At 44.2% G+C, this 20,351-nt stretch overlaps 1 protein-coding gene across 4 annotated transcripts in view; it reads left to right on the top strand.

The window, feature by feature from the left end:
* Nucleotides 1-12,540: 12,540 nt before the first annotated feature.
* Nucleotides 12,541-20,351, top strand: part of NETO1 (neuropilin and tolloid like 1) — a 411,708-nt gene continuing 403,897 nt past the window's right edge. For all 4 annotated transcript variants that reach the window (XM_029590887.1, XM_029590888.1, XM_029590889.1 and 1 more), the window contains exons 1-3: nt 12,541-12,610; nt 14,005-14,058; nt 15,100-15,237. In XM_029590887.1, coding sequence (XP_029446747.1) covers nt 12,583-12,610; nt 14,005-14,058; nt 15,100-15,237 — 220 coding nt within the window. In that variant the 5' untranslated portion in view covers nt 12,541-12,582. The remainder of the gene's footprint in view (nt 12,611-14,004; nt 14,059-15,099; nt 15,238-20,351) is intronic.

Raw genomic sequence — 20,351 nt, forward strand, 5'->3', positions numbered from 1 at the left:
TTAGCGAACGCCGACGAAACACGCCATGACGCCAAACATAGTGACGTCACGCCTTGAGCGGCCAAATTGCACACACAGGCTGAATGCATGCAGGAGAAGTGGCCACAGCTCAGTAAAGGATTCTCCCGGGAGCGATCATGTCAGAGGGCCCGTGCAGGCATCCATCTTCGCCGGCGGGGCCGCTTTCACCGCAGGCTGCCCCCGGGAGGCAGGGGGCAGCCCCCAGGAGGCAGGGGAGCCGCGGTGCGTCTCCGAAGGAGGGCTGCAAGAAAAATAAGTTACACTTCACATGTCGTTTCGCTTTTCTCCTTTTTCGCTTTTCGTTGCTTCGGGAGGAGGGTAGAGAGGACTTGGCTGCCCCGGAGACCGGCACCCATGGAGGCAGCCGGGGCAGGTGAGCGAGGGCTGGGGGAAAGTTTGCCGCCTACCCTTACCCCTGCCTCCAATGCAGGGGTAAGGGTAGGCGGTAAGTTAGCAGGTTAAACGCGCAGCAAAACTGCAGGTTTAAAAAGTGATAATCGGGGCACACGTTACTGTATGGGACGGAATAGCTAATCCGATCGTTTACATCTCATATACATGCCGCGGGCGGAAGGGGTTACCCGTTGATTTAAAGAGGCAGTAAGGATGCGTTAAAAGGGTTAGGGAATCGCGGGTTGGACTAACGCGGCCAAATTATGAGTAGAAAGTGGGTTAGAAGCAGGGTAACTGCGGCCGCACTTTACTCTATTGACCTGTAAGTAAACTTAATATCAGGTAATGGACTTCTCCTCCAAGAACTTATCCAATCCTTTTTTAAACACAGCTATACTAACTGAACTAACCACATCCTCTGGCAACAAATTCCAGAGTTTAATTGTGCGTTGAGTAAAAAAGAACTTTCTTCGATTAGTTTTAAATGTGCCCATGCTAACTTCATGGAGTGCCCCCTAGTCTTTCTATTTTCTGAAAGAGTAAATAACTGATTCACATCTACCCGTTCTAGACCTTTCATGATTTTAAACATCTCTGCCATATCCCCCTCAGCCGTCTCTTCTCCAAACTGAAAAGTCCTAACCTCTTTAGTCTTTCCTCATAGGGGAGCTGTTCCATTCCCCTTATCATTTTGGTAGCCCTTCTCTGTACCTTCTCCATCGCAATCATATCTTTTTTGAGATGCGGCGACCAGAATTGTACACAGTTTTCAAGGTGCGGTCTCACCATGGAGCGATACAGAGGCATTATGATATTTTTCGTTTTATTCACCATTCCCTTTCTAATTATTCCCAACATTCTGTTTGCTTTTTTGACTGCCACAGCACACTGAACCGACGATTTCAATGTGTTATCCACTATGACGCCTAGATCTCTTTCTTGGATTGTAGCACCTAAAATGGAACCCAACATTGTATAATTATAGCATGGGTTATTTTTCCCTATATACATCACATTGGACATATCCACATTAAATTTCATCTGCCATTTGGATGCCCAATTTTCCAGTCTCACAAGGTCTTCCTGCAATTTATCACAATCTGCTTGTGATTTGACTACTCTGAACAATTTTGTGTCATCTGCAAATTTGATTATCTCACTCGTCATATTTCTTTCCAGATCATTTATAAATACATTGAAAAGTAAGGGTCCCAATACAGATCCCTGAGGCACTCCACTGTCCACTCCCTTCCACTGAGAAAATTGTCCATTTAATCCTCCTCTCTGTTTCCTGTCTTTTAGCCAGTTTGCAATCCACGAAAGGACATCGCCACCTATCCCATGACTTTTTACTTTTCCTAGAAGCCTCTCATGAGGAACTTTGTCAAACGCCTTCTGAAAATCCAAGTATACTATATCTTAGGGATGTGAATCGTGTCCTCGATCGTCTTAACGATCGATTTCGGCTGGGAGGGGGAGGGAATCGTATTGTTGCCGTTTGGGGGGGTAAAATATCGTGAAAAATCGTTAAAAATCGTTAAAAATCGAAAAATCGAAAAACCGGCACATTAAAACCCCCTAAAACCCACCCCGACCCTTTAAATTAAATCCCCCACCCTCCCGAACCCCCCCCCAAATAACTTAAATAACCTGCGGGTCCAGCGGCGGTCCGGAACGGCAGCGGTCCGGAACGGGCTCCTGCTCCTGAATCTTGTCGTCTTCAGCCGGCGCCATTTTCCAAAATGGCGCCGAAAAAATGGCGGCGGCCATAGACGAAAAAGATTGGACGGCAGGAGGTCCTTCCGGACCCCCGCTGGACTTTTGGCAAGTCTCGTGGGGGTCAGGAGGCCCCCCACAAGCTGGCCAAAAGTTCCTGGAGGTCCAGCGGGGGTCAGGGAGCGATTTCCCGCCGCGAATCATTTTCGTACGGAAAATGGCGCCGGCAGGAGATCGACTGCAGGAGGTCGTTCAGCGAGGCGCCGGAACCCTCGCTGAACGACCTCCTGCAGTCGGGGTTTTAGGGGGTTTTAGTGTGCCGGCTCACGATTCTAACGATTTATAACGATAAATCGTTAGAATCTGTATTGTATTGTGTTCCATAACGGTTTAAGACGATATTAAAATTATCGGACGATAATTTTAATCGTCCTAAAACGATTCACATCCCTACTATATCTACCGGTTCACCTTTATCCACATGTTTATTAACTCCTTCAAAAAAGTGAAGCAGATTTGTGAGGCAAGACTTACCTTGGGTAAAGCCATGCTGACTTTGTTCCATTAAACCATTTCTTTCTATATGTTTATTTATTTATTTGTTTATTTATTTATTTAACATTTTTATATACCGAAATTCATGTAGCAAAGTTACATATCAATTCGGTTTACATTATAACATTAAACAGGCATGACCGAATGCAATTACATTCGTGTTCTGTGATTTTGATGTTTAGAACACGTTCCACTATTTTTCCTGGCACTGAAGTCAGGCTAACCGGTCTGTAGTTTCCCGGATCACCCCTGGAGCCCTTTTTAAATATTGGGGTTACATTTGCTATCCTCCATTCTTCAGGTACAATGGATGATTTTAGGTTACAAATTTTTACTAATAGGTCTGAAATTTCACTTTTTAATTCCTTCAGAACTCTGGGATGTATATCATCCATTCCAGGTGATTTACTACTCTTCAGTTTGTCAATCAGGTCTACCACATCTTCTAGGTTCACCGTGATTTGATTCAGTCCATCTGAATCATTACCCATGAAAACCTTCTTCATTACGGGTACCTCCCCAACATCCTCTTCAGTAAACACCATAGCAAAGAAATCATTTAATCTTTCTGTGATGGGCTTATCTTCTCTAAGTGCCCCTTTAAACCCTCGACCCCTTGATCATCTAATGGTCCAACTGACTCCCTCACAGACTTTCTGCTTCAGATATATTTTAAAAAGTTTTTACTGTGAGTTTTTGCCTCTACAGCCAATTTCTTTTCAAATTCTCTCTTAGCCTGTCTTATCAATGTCTTACATTTAACTTGCCAACATTTGTGCTTTATCCTATTTTCTTCTGTTGGATCCTTCCAATTTTTGAATGAAGATCTTTTTGCTAAAATAGCTTCTTTCACCTCCCCTTTTAACCATGCCAGTAATCGTTTTGCCTTCTTTCCACCTTTCTTAATGCATGGAATACATCTGGACTGTGCTTCCAGAATGGTATTTTTTAACAATGACCATGCCTCTTGGACATTTTTTACTTTTGTAGCTGCTCCTTTCAGTTTTTTTTCTAACAATTTTTCTCATTTTATCAAAGTTTCCCTTTTGAAAGTTTAGCACGAGAGCCGTGGATTTGCACACTGTTCCTCTTCCATTAAATCAAATTTGATCATATTACGATCACTATTGCCAAGTGGCCCCACCACCGTTAACTCTCTCACCAAGTCCTGTGCTCCACTGAGAATAAGATCTAAAATTGCTCCCTCTCTCGTTGGTTCCTGAACCAATTGCTCCATAAAGTTATCTCTCTTGTGTATTCCGATGATACATTTACCCAGCAAAAATTGGGGTAATTGAAGTCTCACACTACAAACAGTTATATATTCAAACACAACGAGTACAATTCTCACTAGAAAGACGTCATTTAATTGTAATTTTTCTTAATGTGCTATTGCTTATAGAGCCATCATAACACCTGCGGGCATACCAGCATATTTTTGCTTAAGGTTTTGCCACTTCAGGTCGTATTTAATCATTGGCCCAAGTCCTTTATTCTTCTGCGTGTTTTTTTTGTTTTTTTAATTTTTGTAAAATTCTGTATCGGGGTGAAGTAGTTGCCCCGTTACTCAGTTATTGCTGAGAGATGCCGGTAAGAGGAAACGGCGGCAAGGTTGGAAAGCAAAAGCAAAACTGAGTAACGGGGCAACTACATCCGTTAAATATAGAAGCGGAGTGTATTTGTTTCAGTCCCTGAAGCAGCAATGCGAAATGCGCGTCGGACTGGACTTTAAATTTCCTTGATACCTTGAGTTATCCTAAGGAAGGTATTCACCCCGATACAGAATTTTACAAAAATTAAAAAAACAAAAAAACACGCAGAAGAATAAAGGCCTTGGGCCAATGATTAAATACGACCTGAAGTGGCAAAACCTTAAGCAAAAATAAGCTGGTATGCCCGCAGGTGTTATGATGGCTCCATAAGCAATAGCACATTAAGAAAAATTACAATTACATGACGTCTTTCTAGTGGTAATTGAAGTCTCCCATTATTACTGCACTACCAATTTGGTTAGCTTCCCTAATTTCTCTTAGCATTTCACTGTCCGTCTCACCATCTTGACCAGGTGGACGGTAGTATACTCCTATCACTATAGTCTTCCCCAACATACAAGGGATTTCTACCCATAAAGATTCAATTTTGCATTTAGTCTCATGCAGGATGTTTATCCTGTTGGACTCTATACCATCCCGGACATAAAGCGCCACACCTCCTCCCGGGTGCTCCACTCTGTCATTACTAGAGATGTGAATCGTATGATCGATCGTCTTAACGATCGATTTTGGCTGGGGGGGGGAGGGAATCTGATCGTCGCGGTTTTGTTTTGTTTTTTTTAAATCGTTTAAATCGTAAATCGGGGGAGGGCGGTAAAACGGTCACACTAAAACAACCCTAAAACCCACCCCGACCCTTTAAAATAAATCCCCCACCCTCCCGAACCCCCCCCAAAATGTTTTAAATTACCTGGGGTGCAGTGGGGGGGTCCCGGTGTGGTCTTCCACTCTCGGGCCACGGCTGCGTTAATAGAAATGGTGCTGGTGCTACCTTTGCCCTGTCATATTTTGGTTCCTGTCCCCCGACGTCACGAGCGCAGGAGATCGCTCCCGGACCCCCGCTGGACCCCCAAGGACTTTTGGCCAGCTTGGGGGGCCTCCTGACCCCCACAAGACTTGCCAAAAGTCCAGCGGGGGTCCGGGAGCGACCTCCTGAACTCGTTGCCGTATTGCAAAATGGCACACACTTTACTAATAGGGTGTAGGCTGCTAGATGACAACCCTCTCAGGCTCAGGCACCTCAGGCCCACAGTCTTAGTAGGCTGTGGGAGATGCCCTAGCGATCTTCGAACTGTGTCTCGGAAGAACCACTGCCTGCAGGTGACCCATAGGCTGCACCGCCTCACCCTCAGTTCCCATCCTGATATGCCCTGATTGGAAGTGTTGGGCCTCAGGGAAGATGAATGGGACCACAGTTGGAAGCTGATTTATAAAACCATGGCCACTGGCAGGTTCTGAGCATGTACTTTCTAGGCAGACTCCTCCTGTCGTTTTTACAGGTATGAGGAAAAGAATTTCCACCTGGGACTGAAATGTCCCAGGTTGACTCCCAAGCCTTTATATAGGTATTATCTTTGGGATTTGGTTAAATTTCATTCCTCCTGATCTATGAGTACATGGCCTGGAGCCCCCTGCATGAAAAGGACACTCTGGTCAACTTTCTTTTGTCCACCACCAAAGAAGCGGTGAGGCACTTGAGACAGGAGAGGTTTCCAGGGGCAAACTCCTGGAGTGTGGGGTCCTCTTCAAGGCCATGGTGCATGCCCGAGTGAAGGCAGTGCACCTTTACGTGATGTTCAGGAGCCGTGTAGAGGAGTTTATCTGCTGGTGGGTGATAGGGTGATCTGATCTCCTCCCCATCATACTTTATTCCTGAATATATAGTTTGGTTCTTTTTATTTTGTTTTTCCTTTTCCACATTATGGTGCCCCTGTTTTTTCTCCATCCCCCACCCATTTAACACCCTAGCTCCCCTGTTTTTCCATCCGCTGCCCCATTTAACCCCCAACCCCACCCCTGGCTGAGGTCGGTGAACTCCTTGAGGAAGGGAGTAGTCACAGGGGGAGCCCCCTCCCATCCAATCCTCCCATCCCTCTGGGGCCAACAATACTCCCTGAGGTGAAGGAAGAAGAAGGAGCCATTCACGTAGTGTATAGTGACTAGAGGTGAGAAGAAGTGAGGTGGATGATGAAGGGGTGCTGTCGCTGGGCTGCATGTGGTAGCCTCTCCTATTGAGCCCCTCCCCTTAATGTCTACCTCCCCATATTTCAAGGGCATGAAAATGGAGATGCCCCGCATACTCTGGAATCCCCCTATTCAATATTCTTTGGATCCCCCTCCCAGTGCTATGGGGATTTCCTCCCCCCATACTCCAAGATCCCCACCCTGATATTTCCTTATAATGGAGTTCTCCTCTCTTCTTGCCCAAGAGACCTCCCCATTCTCCTGAACTTTAAGAGCCCCACTCTGGAGTCCTCTTTTTCCCTGGACACTGGCCTCAGCTCAATGCAGTGAGTTAATGATCATCCCACACCCTGGCAAATCCCCCCCCCCCTCCCCCCCGCCACAAGTTCCTGAAACTTCTCAGCTGGCTTTGACCCAAAGGAGGGAGGAATGCGAGAGGAAACCAGCCACTCAATATGCTTAGCTGGTCAGGGAGGGCCTGGCAGGGTAGGTAAAGAAAATATAGGTCATGCGCCAGCAGGAAAAAGACACCCCTCCCCCCCCCCCAACCTCCACCCTAGCTTGAATGGGAGGGAAGGAAAAACAGCAGGGATAAGAGAAAACTGCAGATAGAAATCTCAGGAATCTTTATTAACTTAAAATCTTTGGTTGCAATCCTTTTTGATCATTTCTGGAAAAGAAAAGTGTGGCATTTGTTCTGAGTTTGGTTCACTCTCCCAATCTTATGGGTTCCCACTAGAGGGCACAAGAGAAAAGAAAAAAAAAAAGAATACTACAAGCGGCGGAGCAACCTTTAGCCACCCCACCCCGACCAAGATTAAAAATAGTGCTAACAAGAGAGACAATAACTCCAAAAGATCCCCTACCAATGAACCTGTGCCATACACCAAACAATGAGGATCCTAAAGTGGCTTAGATTTGTTCGGTGAGAAGTACCCAGCAACAGTAATTTTTATACCTATTCACTGAAATGTCTTCTCCCCGCTTTTATTCTTTAATCAATTTGCTTTTTGTTTATTTATTTATTTTTTTATCCTTTATGAATCTGTCCTTTAAGCTCATAGCAGAGACTTTAACATATCTGTAAAACAGTCTTTAAGCTCTCCTATGTAGTGACTTTCACGCTAATAGAGTGAACACTGTACATATTTCTTTAATCAGTCACAGTTTGTTTTCTTTCCACAAATCGGAAAAAAAACCGCGAATCGGAAAAAAAACCACACCAACTCTTCACATTTACTTTCTTATACCCCCCTCCCCCCCACCATCCCGATCCCTCCCCAAGACTTACTAAAAGTCCCTGGTGGTCCAGCGGGGTCCCGCGAGCGATCTCTCCCTCCATGCCGTTGGGCTGTCGGGCCTGCTATGACTCAAAATGGTGCCGATGGCCTTGCCCTTACAATGTCACAGGGGCTACTGGTGCCATTGGTCAGCCCCTGTCACATGGGGATGACCAATGGCATGAAGCGCCCGAACCGAAACCCGACCGAGCCAGAAAAACGAAGCTCATCTCTAGCTGATATAGTCAACCTGGTAGGAGCATGTGACAGGGGCTAACCAATGGCACCTGTAGCCCCTGTGACATCGTAAGGGCAAGGCTATCGGCACCATTTTGAATACTGGCAACTGATGGCCCAAGTGCAGGAGATCACTCCGGACACCGCTGGACCACCAGGAACTTTTGGCAAGTCTTGGGGAGGGATCAGGATGGTGGAGGGGTGTAAGAAAGTAAAATTGAAGGGTTGGGGTGGGTTGTTTTTTTTCAATAAATGTGCCTCTCCCCCCGCACTAACCCAAAAAACGAATTTTCCCTGAAGCTCGGGGAAAATCCATTTTGTGGTTAAGGTCTCCCCCGAACCACAACGAATTAGGCAATTTCATTGAAATTGCCTAATTTGTTATAAAAGAATGCACACGTCTAATATCAGCTATGGGTTTGGCTATGATGTTGGGGACTTGCTTTAGGAATTTTATTGGGATGGGATCGAGGGGATGTGTGGCAGGATTTGTTTTTTGGATGAGTGTTTCAATCTCAGTTGAGAGAACGGTTTCAAATTGTGCTCATGTGTTCTTGGGTATGATAGATGATTTGGGCGATTCCTTGTTGATGTGAGGGTTCTTTGAAATTAATTTTGATATTTTGGCACTGAGAAATTGGGCTAATTCTTCACAGGTTCTTGATGGATTATCATATGAGAGTGGATTGTGAATTGGTTTTGTCAGGTCAGTGACATAAGCGAAAAGGGTTCTGGGGTTGAATTGATAGTTATGGATTTTCTTAGCATAGAAATCACGTTGGCTTTCTCAGTGTCTGTTCTGTATATATATAATAGAGATGTGAATCATGTGCCAGATCGTCTTAACATTCAGATTCGGCTGGGGGGGGGGGGGGAGAATCTGATCGTTAAGATATGTGAATTGGAATCGTTTCCGATTCCAATTCACATCGCTAATTTTTTTTTTTTTAGGGAGGCCTGCACCGCTAAAAAAAAAACCCCACCCGACCCTTTAAATCGACCCCACCCTCCCAACCCCCCCAAAACCTTCTAAAATTACCTGGTGGTCCAGGGGGGCCTCGGGGAGAGATCCAGGGGGGCCTCGGGGAGAGGAGAGATCCAGGGGGGCCTCGGGGAGAGATTTCCTGTTCCCAGGAATCAGCTGTTCTAAAAAAAAAAAATGGCACCGATGCCCCTTTGCCCTTACCATGTGACAGGGTATCCGTGCCATTGGCCGGCCCCTGTCACATGGTAGGAGCACTGGATGGCCGGCACCATTTTTTTATTATAGAGTATAGTATAATAGGGGCTGATGAGTAAAGATGGCCGGCACCATCTTTAAAGATGGTGCCGGCCATCCAGTGCTCCTACCATGTGACAGGAGCCGGCCAATGGCACGGATACCCTGTCACATGGTAAGGGCAAAGGGGCATCGGCTTCATTCTTGTTAGGCAAGACTTCCCTTGGGTAAATCCATGTTGACTGTGTTCCATTAAATCATGTCTTTCTATATGCTCTACGATTTTGATCTTGAGAATAGTTTCCTCTATTTTTCCCGGCACTGAAGTCAGGCTCACTGGTCTATAGTTACCTGGATCACCCTTATCTGCCAAATTCTTGTCATGTTTTTAGCAAGTTTCTCTCTTTCTTTATGCACTTTTATATATTTTAATGAAGATGACTGCCAAAGTTATTTCTAAACGATTTTTTTAAGTGTTTTGTGCTTCCTTCTGGGAATGTTTGCACTTCTTTGGCAGATATCTGTTTTCATTGAGCTCCATTTTTAATTAATAATATTAGAGCTCTGGATGACATTCTACTGCATGGACCACATGATGCAGGGTCGTATTCAGCAACAAGGCAATGTAAGCAGACCTGACGAAGGTCTTGTGCTCCATTCTATTATTACATCCCTGGCATAGCTTACCTTTAGGTGTAGTCTTCACGAGGCAAAAGCTATCTGTTTGGTATTAGCAAAACTAATTGACACAAACGAGTCAGTTCTTGAAAGAAATTTGAATGCGTCCATACTGCGTAAAGTAAAAAAATAGACTGAGGCAAATGAAATCGGTAACTGAACGTGGGAACACTTAACGCATATTCTAAAAAGTTTTCCGGATGGTTCAGCTGGCGCTGTCAGTGATGTCACTCAACATGTGGGGTATTTTGGATGCTCATCCATGTAGCAATTGGAAGCAGCAACTTCCTCCTTGAACCCTCCCGCTCCCAGCAGCAGGGAAAGGTCAGAGCAGAGAGTGGAATGATCTTGGCATGGGCTCCCGGTTATACTCGACGCCTGTGTACGATGGGGTTAGTGCCACGTACAGATTATAAAGGCTGTCACATTTCCTACTAAAGTATCTGCTGTGCAACCTAGTCACCATTTCAGTCTCCCAGATACCTCGTGTGTATCGGGGGAATGAACTCTGGTGACCAGAGCGTATGAACTAGCGTACAAAGTGGGAAGATGGGGTGTTGGATCCTTGTATGATCGGAGACTCCTCTAAGCCCTGTCCTTCTCCTCCTCACTCTTGCCCGAGGCCACTTTGTAGCCTCTTCCCCTCCTTTTGGAATCTGCCTGCCGCAGCTGCAGGCGAGGAAAAACCATCCCCCTCCAGCCTCGGCAGATAGGGACACTCTGAGAAGAACATCGGCAACAGTGACTGATGTCAAAGCAAAAAAAAAAAAAGAAAATCAGTATAATAGCAAGCAGTAAATGTCTGGCTTACCAAACTTCCCCCCTCCCAACCCTTAACGCAATGCAGAGAAAATAGCCCGCGTAAAGGTACTTAAAGACTTTTTTTTTTCCTATGTATATTGCTTTCTCCTGGAAGCCTGCCCACGATTCTTGTTTGTCTCATTTGCACTGAATGGGATGTGGCGGTGCCGCGCGCTCTGGAAGGGGCAGGATTGCAGCGCGAGGTTCGCCGCCGCTGCTCGGGCAGCCCCCGACCCCTCTGTTGACAAAGCTCTTTGCAGCTCCCCGCCTCCCACTCGCCGACAGCCCTCGCCGGTCTTCCAAGGGGTCTCTGACACCTTCTCTCCGTGAATCTCCCCTCTGCCTGCCCCCACCCCCTCCCCTCCCTGCTGCAGCAGGTGCCCAGAGTACACACACTGGCCGAGGTGAAGAGGAGCACAGTTACTCCTCGCTACCAATTCACGTTCCCTCCACAAATAAAGAAATCCAACCGCCCCCCCCCCCCTCTCCCACCCCCACGCTTCCTCCTCACTTGCCTTGTGTTTGATGTTTCCCCGGTGAGTGCCGCAGCGGGAGGGGGGCACTGCTCCCCTGCACACCCGGGGGCTGCAGCTGTTCCCTCTCACCTCCTCCAGCTTTCGCTTCATTTGATTTGATGCTTTCTTTAACCATTATTATTATTATTTGTTGTTTTTTTTTTTTTTTTTACTCACATTTTTCTTCTTTCCAAAACTACTTCCTTGAGCTGACTCATGCTTTTCAGCCTTGATTTTTTTTTTGTTTTTTTTTTATCCTGATTTTCCCCTGCTCCTTCTTTCTCTCTTTTTTTTTTTTTTTTTTGGAGGGGATGACACGCTCTGCCTTTCAGTATCTGTCACGGGAAGAGCCATAATTACGGCTTGCTGGAAGGATTTGCTGCTGATAAACTTTTATCGCTGGCTTTTGCTGGGGGACACCTTGTATTGCTTTCCTAGGGGCTGTTCTGACAACTAAACAGTTTTATTGTTATTTTTATTGTTATTGTATTGCTATTTTTTATCTTATGAAGTGAAGAATGGGAATAAGCAGTGATATAATGGAAGAGTCTGAATGTTTTCCTCCCCCCCTGTCCTTTTCTATCTTCTCTTTTTTGTTTTTCTTTTTTGGGGAGCAAGGAATATGAACGGGAAATAAAAAGAAGAAAGGATTGCTGATCCCTGTAAAAGCTTTTTTTTTTTCAGCTGCTTGATGGGTGATGCTATCCACCACGCAGAGGGTTTGGAAAATGGATTTGTTTAATTTGAAAGGATTTCTTCCCTAATAAGGATTGCAGTCCAGCAATATTGCAAAATCCCCTATTTATTTTGTAAACCTCATCTTCGGAAGACTGCAAGGTGGAGCCATCGGGGAGAGCAGATGAGGGACCCTTTCGTCCTTCCAATGCATCGGAAGAACGGGGAGATCTTGGAAACGTTTGGCTGGGAATCATGTGAATACTTGGATCTGCTCTTGGTTCTGTATGAAACTGGAGATTAGATCGCTCGGCTGCTAGTGCTAGGTTTACCCCTGACGTGAATGCACAGCATTACTTAAGCCAGTTTCTCTAGTCTGTTCATTCTTTGATCTGTTTGGCTGCACTCCTTGGCGATCTGTTGCGATCATCGTCCCATGCAGCGCTATTGCTATAGGATGGATCTGCTGATGTGATAACTATCTTTGTACTTGTTGTCCCCCCCCCCCCACCCTTCCTCCCCACCCATCCCCTTTTCCCCCCCCCCCCCCCCCCACCTCTTTTGCATGTCGTGATTGTGTTGCTGGTGATTATTATTGGAAGAACTGAAAGGAAGAAGTGCTGACCTGCAGTTGAACGCGGGCTTGTCCTTTCTAATCCATCCTGTATCCCCCCCTCCCCCCTCCCCTCACTGGAAGTCCTCCCCTATCTAAATGGAATTAGTGGAGATCGAAGCGCCTTGCTTACGGACCAGACATGATCCATGGGCGCAGTGTGTTTCCCGGTGAGTATCTCTCTCTCCCCAGCTCCTGCTGCTCCGAATCAGTGATGCTGCTGCTGCCCGGCTGCACTCCTCCTCTCTCCACTTTAACTTCTGCAGCGCTGCTGCTGCTGGGCAGAGCTCAACTGGAAAAAAGCCCAGCACTACCCTTGATGAAACTTTAACAAAAAGGAAAAAAAAAAAAAAAACAACATTGAAATACCTCCAAAAAGTTCATCTCAATTTATGTATGAGTTTTTTTAATCATAGAAATAAAAAAGTGGTTCGGAGGCTTGAGTGAGGAAAGAGGAAGGCTGATTCAACTTGTTAAAATAGAGGTGCTATATATATAAAACCCTTTCAGCCCCTTCTTTATTTCTGCATGTGTGTGTGCCTGTGTCATACACTTACACAATCACATGCACACATATAAACAAAAAAGGAGCAGGAAGAATAATGTTAAAGATAAGAAAGGTGACTTGCTATCTTTCTTTAGATAATTATTGCACCTTACTCTATTTTGGAAGGCTCTTGTTTTCTGATATAATATTAAGAAGCAAGTTTGGTTTCTATATTTTGTGTTCAGTTTGATGATACTGTCTTATTTGCCCAAAAAGATGCCCCTTACAACTCAGTGTTTGTTAGGAGAAATAGCTTATAAAGCAGCTAATCTTCAGCAGTCTAAAAGCAATATATTGCCAGTTCCAAATGTCCTTAACCTCTGCATTTTATGTGGGTTAATTTCCTTAGCTCATTAAGAACCAAGGACAGTGACAGTTCTGTGTGCGTCAATATATCTGTTTTTTAACTTGGCACTGGGCCATCCACCTTCATTAATCCATTAATCTCTTTCTCTCTTTTTTTCTCGCCAGTCTTATGCCAAAGGACCTCACCAAGTGACTTCCCTTCCAAAGAATTGATGTACTGTAATAGATCAGGCCTAGAACATGAGACCTCTTTGCTTCCCATCCCCACCATTCTGATTGTTTTCACATTGGTTCCTTCCTCTTTCCTTTCCTGTACAAGTTGCTCATTTTTCCATGGCTCGGGCCAAGACAATTCAGGAAGTTGCAGCTGCAGTGCTTTGTAACGCATAGAAACGCATTTCTGTGACTCGGAGAGCAGGATTCACAGAGAAATGGGGGGAGGGATCATGCCAGATTATGAGAGATGCTGAGCACCAACACTTTCCTTAGGTCTTTAATAGCAAAAGTAACCCTCTGCAGCTATAGCAAACAGTGAGAATGCAAAATGCTGCTGTCTATCTATCTGGTTCCTAGAGCTATGCAACCACATAAAGAGTTTGAGGTGCTTGTTTTTCATTCAGCTTTGTTTTTAGTTTGAGGAATAGGGAAGATTCAGGTTGAGCACACTAGCCCATAGCTGTACCTCAAAAATCCACGTGTCTTTTGTTTCAGTTGTAACAGGTCTAATCATCCTATATGTGTCTGGGGCAACAAAAACAGGAACAGGTACATGCTTTTTTTATCATTACTATTTTGTTTAGCTTCTGCTTTCCTTCTGAATCCTTGTATGGCTGGTCAACTGTGCTGCTTCCATTTTCTTTATTGATTTCTCACTTTTGGTAGTTACTTTTTAAGTTGAATTTGACCTGTTTCTTCCATCTTCTATTGTGTGCAAATTGGAGTCAATATTTACATGGTTTTTCTGGCCGATTTCAGTACTGAGCTGGACAAACCGTGGATTTAAAATTTCTCTCTGTTCTGACCACCTCTGACTTATCCAACTAACTGTTTAGTCAGTTAAGAGTTAGCTGGTTAAACTGGAGGCATTCCCTGGGTGTTCTGAGGCAGAGTCAAATTATCCATTTAATCTATCTCAGGTGTGGCCAACTCTGGTCCTGGAAAGCCACAAAGAAGCCATGTTGTCAGGCTATCCACAATAAATATGCATGAGTTAGATATGGATGCACTGGCTTCAAAATATGCAAATATATCTCATGCATATTCATTGTGCATAGCCTGAAAATCATGCCCTTTTTGTGACTCTCGAGGACTGGAGTTGGCCACCGCTGGACTTATCCAACTAACTCCAATATTCAGAGTTAGCCGGATAAGTTATCCAGCTAACTCTTTACATGCCTGAAACTAGTCCTAGAATTAGCCAGATAGGTTTAACTGGCTAACTAGGACTTTATCTCACTATACTTAGTGGAGCACCTAATTGGCAGTGCACTGGAAAATATCCTTGACAATTTATCCAGCTATCTTTAGTAGGATGAATTGTTTGCTCACTGTGCTACTGAATATTGACCTCATTATTTTTGTTTGCTTTTGCATTACTAAAGCATGTCCCTTTACTTTTGATCTTTCAACTATTTACTAGGCATGTTTTCGGGAGGGTGGAGGGTATTATAAAAATAAAATAACTGAACTGATGAAAGGCCATGCGTTACTTTATTTATGTAAACCAACCCAACAAAGGATGAAACTTAATTCTGCATACTGGGTTTGCAATGCTTTATTTAACATACCTTTATTTTGTTTTTACAGAAAAGCAAACCAATTCAGAAGGGCAGAAATCATTGCAATGTGGATCTTGGACAAAAGATGCAGATGGGGGCATCTTTGCTTCTCCCAATTACCCCAGCAAGTATCCTCCGGACAGAGAATGCATCTACATTATAGAAGGTAACTTATTAATAAAACAAATGTTCTGACATTATTTGAATTTTTTGTGTCTTTTTTTTTTTTTTTTGTATTACTACATTGAATTTATTTGATTGTGAGTTATCTTGGTTAGGGGAAGCCACATAAAGCCTGACAGAATTAAGCAATAATGTTCCACATTAAAAAAAATATGATGATGCAGGCAGTATTGATTTTGACAAGTTTTTATGACAATCCACCTATTATAAAGGTTTTTATTAGCTTGTAGTTGTAAGCAGGTTGCTAAAAATAGTATACATAATGAAGAATGTCTTATAGATGGGGGTTGCACAAATTGGAGAGTGTGAAGGAGCTTCCAGAGGACTGCCAGCTGCAGTGGGATATTCATCATTAAAAAAAAAAAAAAAGTTGCTGCACAGAGCCTGGAGGGTCTGTGAAGGAGAGAGAAGCACTTAAGGAGGAACTATCTCAATATGAAAGAGTCTCTGATCCTAGAAGCTTTCCTTCTGGCTTACTCTTAGTGGAGGTGGGAGTGCTACTTACTCTTAGTGGAGGTGTTCGCTGGAAACTAACTATGCTGTTCTTGCTCCAATGTGCTTTCCAGCATTGTGGAGAAATGTTTGCTTCATGTGAAGTTGTTAGGCAGCTCTGGTGGCTGCTCCGAGTCTCAGGACAGTGGCACCCTTAATGAGGAGGACTTAACTTCACAGTCCACTAACTGATAGTCTCATTGGAGACTCATGTTAAGAGAGGCAAGGTGATGGAAGAAGATCAGTGTGACAGGGTCTCTGAGAGGCAGGAGATGGAGAAAGGGTCAGTCATTTGATTTGGTTCTCTTGCTGTGTTTTATGTAAGCTCCCAGTAAATGATAAACATGCTGCTGTGGTTGTTTTCTCCCTCTCAGTCTGCCCTGAGGAGAGGGGGACAGAAGGGGAGAGTGAGGGGTGTGAGTGTGTGGTGAGTTTTATCTGCAAGGCATAGAGTCCCCTTATGCCTGTTTGGTATGTAGGTATGAGGGGCATAGGGAGATTCTGAAAGGAATTTTTGGCATGCAGACAAAAATGATGAAATGAAAAGAAAAATCTTTACGGGGCTGCAGCATTTTTGCAGGGCTTGTACTATCACTACAAACACACTCTTTTCCCCCCACATCCTACCCCCCCCCCCCGAGTGTATGTATATTTGCCCTGGCAGGGAATGCTGAAACAGATGTGCAGGTAGCAGGATGAACTTAAACAAAAATCTGTGCAAAGAAAGCTAAACATTTGTGTTGCTCCTTTCATTCACAAAGTAATAGAAAACATCTTTCCATGTTTACATCCTAGGTGCATGGCCTGCAAAATCTCACTCTTTGGCTTTTAATCTTATTTATGTATGTATGTATTTATTTATTTAAGAACATTTATGAAGCACCTTACAGATTACAATAAACCTCTCAAAACAATGTACATCTCAAATTTGGAAGTGGATGCCACAAAGAAGTCTTTTCCAATTCTTTATTAGTGGAGATGTGTAATATGTAACTATTCTTAAGAAGCCCGACTCTGGCCGAGTTTCGCCACACTGAGTGGCTGCCTCAGGGGCTTAATTTAAAAAACAAGTCAGAAGTCAGAAGATATCTCAAACAAACTCATCCGCAATAACAATCTTTCATTTGACTGCCGGAGACCATCAGTATTGTCCGGCAGTCAAATGAAAGATTTTTATTGCGGATGAGTTTGTTTGAGATATCTTCTGACTTCTGACTTGTTTTTAAAATTAAGCCCCTGAGGCAGCCACTCAGTGTGGCGAAACTCGGCCAGAGTCGGGCTTCTTAAGAGTAGTTACATATTACACATCTCCACTAATAAAGAATTGGAAAAGACTTCTTTGTGGCATCCACCTCTTTGTTGTTTCCTCACGGCTTTATTGGATCGCCTACCTTGCTGTTTCTTGGTCCATCTCAAATTTGGGGCATTAAATGGCACTCTTAGGGGGTGGAAAACCCTTGGCATCTCTGCACAAACGTTTAGTAACAATAATCCAATCTGTGTGTGGAATTTCATTTATGAGACTCAACACACACAGATTGGATTATTGTTACTAAAGGTTTGTGATCAGCCAGAACAAAATGCAGAGCCCTTATGGTTAAACTTTGTCATGAATACTGTTCTGAGTGGTAGAATACTTCAACAGATGAATATTTAGAAAATATGTCAACAGTATGTCTAAAATGTAATTTCCAATGCCATATAATCAGTGCACCTGGTCTCCTGTGATATTGTATGAAGGGCCGCAAAATCTGCCCCTTCCCATGGAATTTGCTGGTCCCCCACAGAATCACCCACAGGAGACTAGGGGGGCTGAACTGGGTAGAGAAGGCAGAAGGTGTGTAGCTGCACATTTAGCTCAGTCCTCTGCCTGGCCAATCCCTCCTCCCCCAGCATGCACTGATAGGGTGACAGAAAGAGAAGGAGAAGAGCTGCAGCCTGTCAGGTTACATTCTCCTCTGCTGCCTGGAGTGGGGTGGAGTTGAGCTGAAGATTAGTTTTTAGTATAAGTACCTGTTCCGCACATGGATACGTGATGGGCCTGACTGGGCATGGAATGTCTGTCTGTGTTTGTTGCTTGTGTGTCTTTTTTCGTCTAAATAAGGAATGTCCGTGTTTCTTTGTCTGATTGTGGTGTGGTGTGTCTATCGCTGTGTCTGGACATGCTTTTGTGAATCTGCTGCTGGATGTGTCTCTTTATCTGAGTGTGTTGTGATCTGTAGTCTTTCTGTCTATGGTGTGACTTATGGTCTGTATGTCCTTTGTAATGTGTATTTTTCTGTGTAAAATGGTATATCTGTGTCCCTTCGGATGTAGTGTGTATCTCTTTGGACGTGTCTTCCTGTGTCTCTGTCTGGGTGTGGTTTGTTTGTGTTTATCTGGTTGTGTGGTGTCTCTCAGTCTGATCATGGTGTGGTGTGTGTCTGTGTGGATGGATGTGACTTGTCTGTTTCTTGTGTGAGTAGGTGTGGAGTATCTGTCTCTCTGAGTCTGGGTAGGATGTTTCTCTGTCTATCTCTCTGCCTTTGGGTTTGCATTATTTGTATCTGGATGTGAGATGTATATGTCTCTCTGTGTTTTTCTGAGTGTGCCTGATTTGTCTGTGCCTGTTACTGTCTGAGTGTGGTGTTTTTGTGTTTTTCTTCACTACTGTCTATCTTTCTGTGACTGTCTGGATGGGGTGTGATGTCTGCCTCTTTTTCCATTTGTTTATGTGTGTCTGCTCCTTTTAACAATGTGAAGAGATTCAAAACTGGAACTTTAAACTTTCCGTGTGATTGTCTGCTGCTTGGCAAATGATTTGAAGGCTGATTGGTTGGTGAAAGACTATGATACTAAACCAGGAATCCAGGATACAATTTTTATGCGCATATGCATATGTTTCTGTTTGTATATATATATAGGTGTGTATATATATATATATATATATATATATATATATATATATATATCCTCACACACATAACTATATAATTATATAACTATATAACTATATATATATATATATATATATATATATATATATATATATATATATATTTGATATAACCCAACTCTTGAAAAGGGATCCAACCAACTGCAAGGATAGGAGAAGAGGACCACGGCTCAAAATGTTTGGTCACCCCTGGAATAGGGAAAGACGGATGACTGGAAGGGAAGAGTGCAAAATCAAGTTGTGGAATCTTTTTGCTAGAGGATATGGTCAAGGCAACTAGTACAGAAGGATTTAAAAGAGTTGTAGAGAAGTTCCTTGAGGAAAAATCCATAACATATTCATTAGGCAGGTAGACTAGGACAGAGCTTCTCGACTAGTGTGCTGCAGGAAGATTCCTTCTGTGCTATGGTGGTCTCCTTTCCTCCCATCTTCTTCACTGTGGCTGAGGAGAAGATGATGCTGGTGGGGCGATGGTGGAAACCTTCTCACTGTGACCCAAAAAGCAAGGAGGCCAGATGGGCCCTGGTGGAGCCCATCTCACTGCGGCCCAAAGAGAAGATAAGGTGGGAGGGACTGCGGTGGAGCCCATCTCACCATGGCCCAGGTGAGAAGACAAGCAGGGCTGCAGTGGAGCTCATTTCACCATGACCCAGGAGTTGTGGAGGCTGGAGGGACCTCAGTGGAGCATATCTTACCGCAGCCTGAATAGAATAGGAGGACATGAGTGTTTGTGTGTCTGAGATACAACCTGTGTGCATGTGTATGCATGTATGTAGGTGTGTGAGAACCTGTATGTGTATGTGAGAGAGCCTATGTAGGCTCTCTCACACACAGGGAGGGTAGTGGAGACCTGTAATGACCTTCTGGAGAAGGTAGTGAAGAAGAAAACAGTCAAAGAATTCAAAGGGTCATGAGATAAACACTGTGGATCTCTAAAGTCTAGAGGACGGAAATGAGATGTGTGCGGGGGGGGGGGGGGGGGGGGGAACTTGCTGATATGACAGTTATTACCCTTAGCAGAGTCATGGGAATTACTGCCCATGACCCATTTTGCATTGATGCTTTTAATGCAACTGCAACATTGCTCTCTGCTTAGACAGCAGGGGGATAAGAGGAACTGGATTCAGGTGATAACTGAGAGTCCCAGCTTCCATGGTCTGGGATATTGTTATGCGGACAGAGGGGAAAAAGCACAGAACTACTTCTGTGGCCAATTCCTAATGGAAACAAAGCGTGCATGAGGGTAACTTGCTAATGTGGCAGTTACTACCCTTAACCAATAAGCCTTGATATTTTTAATGCAATTCCAGCATTGCGCTCTGCTTCAATGGCAGGGGATAAAGGGAATTGGATTTAGACAGCAACCAATGAGGACCCCAACTGTCTGCAGAACTGATAAGCATGGGGGTAACCAGCACAGAGCAGCAGTTACTACCCTTAACAAAAGGCATGAGATTACTACCCTTAACCAATAAGCCTTGATGCTTTTGATGCAACTGGAACATTTCTCTCTGCTTTGAAGGAGAGGGGTGGGTGCTGAAAGGAAAGAGAAATTTAGATTGAGGGACAATCAACATGTTCCATGATTTTTTTCTGTCTGGGGTACTGATGCTCAGACATTAAGGAAAAAGCACAGGACTGCTTCTATGACCAAGTCCATAAGCAAAGTA

This window comes from Rhinatrema bivittatum, chromosome 2 (genome assembly GCF_901001135.1).
Source record: "Rhinatrema bivittatum chromosome 2, aRhiBiv1.1, whole genome shotgun sequence".
In the NCBI taxonomy this organism is placed as follows: Eukaryota; Metazoa; Chordata; class Amphibia; order Gymnophiona; family Rhinatrematidae; genus Rhinatrema; species Rhinatrema bivittatum.